This window comes from Xiphias gladius, chromosome 17 (genome assembly GCF_016859285.1).
Source record: "Xiphias gladius isolate SHS-SW01 ecotype Sanya breed wild chromosome 17, ASM1685928v1, whole genome shotgun sequence".
Taxonomy (NCBI): domain Eukaryota; kingdom Metazoa; phylum Chordata; class Actinopteri; order Istiophoriformes; family Xiphiidae; genus Xiphias; species Xiphias gladius.
The window spans coordinates 22,408,168-22,415,169 of NC_053416.1; the positions used below are offsets into that span (position 1 = coordinate 22,408,168).

Sequence of the window (7,002 nt, forward strand, 5' to 3'; positions counted from 1 at the left end):
AGTATCCTGAAATTAAACTGCAGCATCACTCTCTATGTTTTACCCGGGTATTTTTACTATTATCACAAATAGTACTACACAAGCATCTTAGTAAAAAGCTTGTTCTTAAGTACTTCTAGTACTACACAAGCATCTTAGTAAAAAGCTTGTTCTTAAGTACTTCATATTGTAATCAATAAATACAGCTCTGGTTAGGAAATTTCATTCGCCAAAAACATTTGCGAACCACAGATCACATGAGCCGTGATAGAGTGAAGCTGTTGATGATTACTAAAGATAAGACATTTGTGTTTATACATTGACTGTACATATATCCGGTCTCTAACTGCACACATACCGTATACTCCTTGTTGCACATCAGATTCAGGTTTAAATAAACATTTTGAAACACACCAAATAGGCGCCACACTTTACACCACAATATTGTTTGAGTAATAAAGAGGAAAAGGAAAAGGGCCTGTCAACCGAGCAGGACATGCTTGAGGTGATTAGCACAGAGCTGATATCTTGTCAGGGCTCGAAGCTTCCTCTTTAAGGTCACAGCTTTGCAAAGAACCATTTTTTGAACATCTCAAGAGGCTAGGATGGCACCCAGCCACCCAGGAGCCAAACGGAGAAGCTGAATGTTGTGAAAAATAGTCTGCAATCCCCCAAACGGCAGACTGAAATATCCCTGTTGACATCATGCTATTTATAGGGTTTATTCTAGGTTTAGAGACCAGAGCGACACTTCTCTCCAATCAAATGCCTGCTACAGTACAACTTCACTGATCTGAGCCCTGAAGCAATGGAGGCCAATCAAACTAGTGAAGATTTCAAGCATTGGAAATGTTTTGAAAAGATTAAAAATATATGTCACTGTAAAAAAGGGTGTAACTTTCAAAACAAACTTTTAGCGTACCAAGATAAAATAACATTCTTCTATGATATGCCAAACTGATACTGAAGTATAGGTCTGGAGATATTCTATCTTATTCAACAAATCCCATGAAAAGACCAAAACCAACAATGAATTGACCCTACTAACAAGAATTGCCTATGTAGCCAAAGCCTGAGCCTGAGGCCTGTGCTATCGAGCTCCATTGTTGTCCAAAAACCACTAAAAACACATCATGGAGCCACACTGTTGCACTAGGTGACATGTTCCGTTATCAGGACGAACCTACGTACTGTAGTTTATTTAGAGTCGATTCCACATTCATTGCGCTGCTAATGTAAATACTCATAAGTGCACCAAATCCACAACTGAAAACAGTCCCCAATAAATGTACCATTACTCTTGTTTGAGTGAAATTTACTAAAAACCACAGTACCAGCTGTTTTCGAACCGATGGGTTTGGGGATGAGTGCCACAGATGGTGTAGGGACAGTACAGGACAGTTTTAAGAGTCAGACTAACACATTTTTCATTTTGATCTTTTATTGGGATTTGTTGACAGTAACAAAATACAAAATATCCTGAGCCTTATCCTTTCAATCCCTGGAAGCTCGATATGTTGTATTTCGCCATCTTATCTTAAAAAGTGCAATTACTCTGTTTTTTATTTTATAAACTTTCTGCAGGGTGGAGTTCTTAGAAATAAATACAGCATTTTAAAAGTCTCTTTGCCTGTGAACGATCTCATAACCAGAGATTTAATTGGTCATTAGTGTTGAAAAGAAAAAAAATTATCTTAAAGTGTGGCAAATTCTGTATTTGTTTAAACTGAACAAAAAGTACTGAGCAGGATACCAGCAAGATGTCTGAAAAATATGAAATAATAAATTAAGTAACAGGAAATGACATGAAACTTGTTCTGTTTTGACACTGTGTTCTTTTCATTGCTTCTTGTTTTCTTTCAGCTAAACCTGTCCCAGTGAAGTGGGACAGGTTTATCCATCTTATCCAAGCACATGACGTTTCTAGTATTTACTTATTTTTCCAGACACTAATAATTAACACAAGTTATTTTACAAACAGCTCATCTCTATCTGATTGTCTTTAGATGAACTGTATATGCTGAAGGAAGACACAGACTGTAAATCAAATGCTCTGTGTACACACAGCCCACTCCCTGACACACAAACACCTTTGATTACACATCCCAACAGTGGACCGGACTGTGCTGTAGCAGAATATCGAGGCTGCAGACGGCAGCGGCGGTGCGTTAGGCTCCGGTGACTCAACATCATCTTATCATAAGGGCATGATGATGACTGACAGATGCAGATGTGGGTGAGAAGAAGGCAAGACAAGTGACAGGCTAGAAGAGGATCACAGCGGACTCTGTGACTCAAATGAATTTTCTACAACTTGACCCTCCACTCCCGGCCCACGTATACCACAATTTAACTCTCAACTGGACAGTGTTCAGAAGAGAAGTGACAGTAAAGTGGAAGCCAACAACCCCCGGTTGAGGAGTGTACTGCAACGTGCCATCACAGTGTGTTGGTGTGAAGGAGGAGGAGCAGGAAACGCCTCTTGTATTTCAAACTCAGGAGCGAGTAAGTCAGGCCGCTTTTATGTTGAGTTGCAGAACAGGAAGAGAAACAACCCTGAGTGAGATCCCACTAGAGGAAGTTGTAATTATTGTAGGTGGCAGAAACCAGACTGAAGAAAGTGCAATGGCATTGCATTATTTACCAAGGATGGTATCACTTATTGATCATTAACAGCAATGTCAGATCCCCTTGGGACTGCATCAGTGACAGAGAACAAAACATATTTTCGGTGCCGGATGGCTACTGCATTTCCACCTTTGGAAAACAGGCTCACACATCTAATAATTGGATCAATGACAAGAATTGAAATTGCTTCATGCCAGAGTGTACTAACAGGTGAAAAGGCTGTTAGGTGTGTCTTTATTGCCATCAGCGGCAGTTGGAAATATTGTTGTTGACACTGCTGAAAGCTTTTCTACCATATTCTGGCAGTAAGTCAACATATGTCTCTAATATTTTACCCTGTAACATGATGTTGCAATGACATGTATTGCTAGGTTGTTTTACCTGAATATGTTGCGCAATTGTACTGCTCTCCCGCAGGGAGTGTTGAGTGACATTTTTACAACCTAGACTAATTTTAAGGCTCTTCATCTTTGCAAAGTAATTTAAAGAGTCTTTTATTGAAGATAATTTGATTATGCCTCGCAAATTCAACTATACTTTAATATTGTAAAGGCGAAGGAACATCGGCTTTGATGTGGTGTTTTGTCAGATTAAAGCACAAAATTCTCCAAAATGTTAGGAAAGGAATCAATAGATTAACTCCGCCTTCTTCCATGGCGTGTCAGCTCCTGTGAAAAAGTTGATTGCTTGTAGGGACAATCTGCCCTTTTACTGACACTTTCTAAAAATTAACACACTGTGCCTTTGAAATCGGGGTTGTGAGGGCACGGGAATACAGTCAGGACCGCAAGCTGTAACAGCACAAACATTCTTTACGCACCCACACACACAGAGCGAGTGTGTGTCTGTCTGTGTGTCTGAGAGAGAGAGAGAGAGAGAGAGACCTGTGACTTCCTCTACTACATCAGAATCAACTATTTCACCATGAAAGTGATGAACTGTCTTGTAAATTCCGGTGCGTGTAGTTCTCAACGGTACTTAGCAAGATTCCTGCAGTGTGTGTGTTTGTGAATGAAGTTGCAAATAACAGAGCTGCTAGGGGACCATAAATGGAAGGTGCGAATAAAAGATCAGCCTCCATCTTTCTGCAGCATGGACTTTGGAGAAAAGACTGTCCAGATGTGGCAGCCCAGCTAATTTTCCAACATTTCAGAAAGGGATCCGAAACTCTGAGGCTGGTCAGTGGGGTTTCTCTGTCATGGCACATTAGTGTGCCGACGTAAAGCTTAGAAGCCTAGACACAACTTGTCTGTCTTGACTTACAGTGTGGCACTGAAAAACAATATTTTACGTGCTTTCCTATAACATCGTAAAACGCAATAACCTATGCAATCTATACTTGAGCCACTGCCATGAAAGACAAATTAGGGGGATAGTGTAGCTATACGTTTGAATGAATGTTGCCACCTATGATAAAGGAGAAAAAAATCCCATAACTAGGCCAAAACACAGACCCTCAAAGTGGTCCCACCACATTTTTATGTACCAAGTTATCTACAGAAGTAATGAGGCAGGACACACTCTCGTCATGTATTAATTGTGGGGTTGAGGGGGAAGCTAACAGCTAACAGACAGTCCTCAGATGTTTCTGGAAACCAGCAGTGGTTAATTTCCCTCATCAACTCCAGAGATCCAGAGGCAAATCAAACCCCTCTGGTCCCACGGAGGAGTGTTATGTGTGAGTCAAACATGTTCCATTGTCCTCCCTGCATATCGGTGCCTCCTCCTGCAGACACTTGAAGCAGTGCGTTGATGGTAAATTGACAGAAGATCATGTAATTTTCTTTTTTTTTTTTCCATCTCCCGTTCACCCTCTCACGTCCAAACTCAGATAAACACTGACGATATGCGCGGATGCACAGAGTTTGTTTTTGGACATTTTGATTTAGCTTACTGATCCTTCTGATAATCAGATCCTGCTAACCATTACGCAGAGGAAAACACATTACATCCATGCCAGTGGGAGCGAAGTAACAGTACCACCCGCTAACAGCTTTGAGCAGACACTCCCTGGAACAAGCACCTAGGCTCACACAGAGTCCTTGCAGTCAACTACAAAGCCTGCGGTTTGTGTGCAGAGGGGGAAGGAACCGTTTAGCAGCTGTACATCACTCTGATGACATGAACTAAGATAGTGAAGAAACCCACACCAATTTAATGCTGTTTTCCCTTTTTTTGGATTGTGAGGAGCAGCTAGAGTGGATAACCTCTATGCAGTCAGCCCCAAAAGGGAAAAAGGGTATTCCCTCCCTCCATTGATCTTTAAAACGCTCGCATGAGACAGGAAGCTCACAGCTAAAAGCGAAAGAGATGTTATCTGTGGCAAGACGTTGCTTTTTTTCCATGAAGTCATCACAAGCCCCTGGGTAGAGTGGCTGGCTGCAACAAAAGGGCTACTGTTAGACTGGCACAATGTGCCGCTCTACTCCACAGCTTGGCCACACATGCAAATGACAGGCCAGGAGGGAAAGGTGTGGTGATGTCAGGTCCGGGCTCCACTTGAAAATACTCATCAAACACCAGCTGCGTGTAAAAGATGATGAAGACTTCAGGGGGCCCCACATGTGTGAGAGCTGCTGCATGATCCGCATCGACAGAAACTATATTTTCACCTGAAAGACACCTGATAAACAGCAATTTTACTTGCACTGTTACTGTTTTGACAGCAAAAGTTAGTGTCCTTGTGATCCTTATCACTTTAAATTAGTCTATTTTAAATGACTTTGCATATCCACCTCCCTCGGTGCTCTTGAAATTTGAACTGGAAAGTATAAGCCATGTGGAGAACAACTATTGAAAGTGAAAACAGGTTGTTCGAGATTTTCTGATTCATTATCCCCAACACCTCATCGTCTTCCACTCCAGTAGCCAGAGCCTGCCTGCCCTGCACTTCCTGATCCCTGCATGCATGCATCCATAGCAAGGGATGTCTTGTCTTCTCACACACACACACACGCACGCACGCACGCACACGGCAGCAGCAGCACACACTGTGTTAATACTTGGTCAGGGAGGGCTGCAGGTTCTTTCTCCATAAGCATACAGCCTTCTTTGTGAACTACACCTGACAGACTTTCGAGCCGGACCTGACATGAGGTGACCTCAGCGGTCGCTCGGAATGAATTTTTTTCCCATCGATCAGAGTTCATTTGCGTTGATATCTTCCCTCCCCAGATGCCTCTCTCTGCGTTAGCAGTGCGATGTGCGCTGAGGGATTTCAACACAGGCATGTGAATCAGTGAATGGGCCACTTACATTTCCACTGGCTGTGCGCCAGAGGGAATATTTTTTACGCGCACGAACAGCCTGAAACATGACAGCAGTAGGCCACTTGTATTTCCCGGCCAATGAATCGACGTTGGCTGTGAGACGCGCCATCTATGAGCTGAAAGGAAAGAGATCATGCGTAAAAACTACTCACCGTTCGGTCCATATCTCTCCAAATTGACTTTGACCTGTTCCAGAGTCAACCCAGTGTTTTCGTTCACACCGAAGTTGTCTAAAACTTCGGTCGCCGATTTAGTGTGCGCATTTTCCATCTTGATGGACCGGCCTTAGATGATCAGATTGAAATGCATGTAGTATCGAAATGCATGTATTGTGGCAATCGGAGGGGGTGAAACGGCAGTAATTTCCGCCGATGGACGTTGGGGCGGCTGAGGCTTGGTCGGCTTGCTCTGTCACCTGTTCCCACTGAAGAAAACCTCCGGATCCGCGATACAGACGTTGTTGTTCCTCTTTTGATCGACTGCCGCTGCTACTTCATCTCCATCTGAAGGTGTGCTGTATCTGTGCCGGGGCGGACCGCCTCCTGGCTGTTGAGCACTCCCTCCTTCACTCCCATTGGCTGCGCGTACCTGAGCGGAGGGTCCAGCTGCCGCATGCAAACACTTCAAACATCTTCCTCTGAAACAGGATGCGCTCTGTCGGTCCTCGTGTTTGTTACAGAGGAGGTTAGTACAGATCAGAGTTAGTGCTGTCGTGTTTATTGCGCTTCACAGGGAAATTGTTGCTTGTACATTTCATCACAGCCAGCGGCACATCAGCGCCCCTGGAGCTGAAAGGCGACGAAGTGCCTTGCTCAAGGACAGCGTGAAAGTGGTTTTCAGGCCCTCAGCACCTAGACTACTGCTGTTTATGCGACACCACTGCAGAGTTTTACAGCGCTGGTGGCATGTACTGTACATTGTCAGTCCCCAAGGAAGCCCTGGGGCCACGTGTGCAAATATTAATCTAGTCAATTGAGCCAGTTTTACTTTTGCTCTGAAACTAGTCAGATGCAAGTCAGACAAAAATAAGGCTGACTAGGACAGCAACTCTCCCCTCCAGGCTACTTTCCACTGTGAGGCTGTCCTCACAACTGACAAAAAGAAGAAAACAAGGCTTGTAATTTTT

At 43.5% G+C, this 7,002-nt stretch overlaps 1 protein-coding gene across 1 annotated transcript in view; it reads right to left on the reverse strand.

Annotated features, from left to right (window-relative positions):
- The window catches only part of atp2a3 (ATPase sarcoplasmic/endoplasmic reticulum Ca2+ transporting 3), a 42,872-nt gene extending 36,438 nt beyond the window's left edge, over nucleotides 1-6,434 (reverse strand). Inside the window, exon 1 of the mRNA XM_040149950.1 lies at nucleotides 6,029-6,434. Coding sequence (XP_040005884.1) covers nucleotides 6,029-6,146 — 118 coding nt within the window. The 5' untranslated portion in view covers nucleotides 6,147-6,434. The remainder of the gene's footprint in view (nucleotides 1-6,028) is intronic.
- Nucleotides 6,435-7,002: the final 568 nt, after the last annotated feature.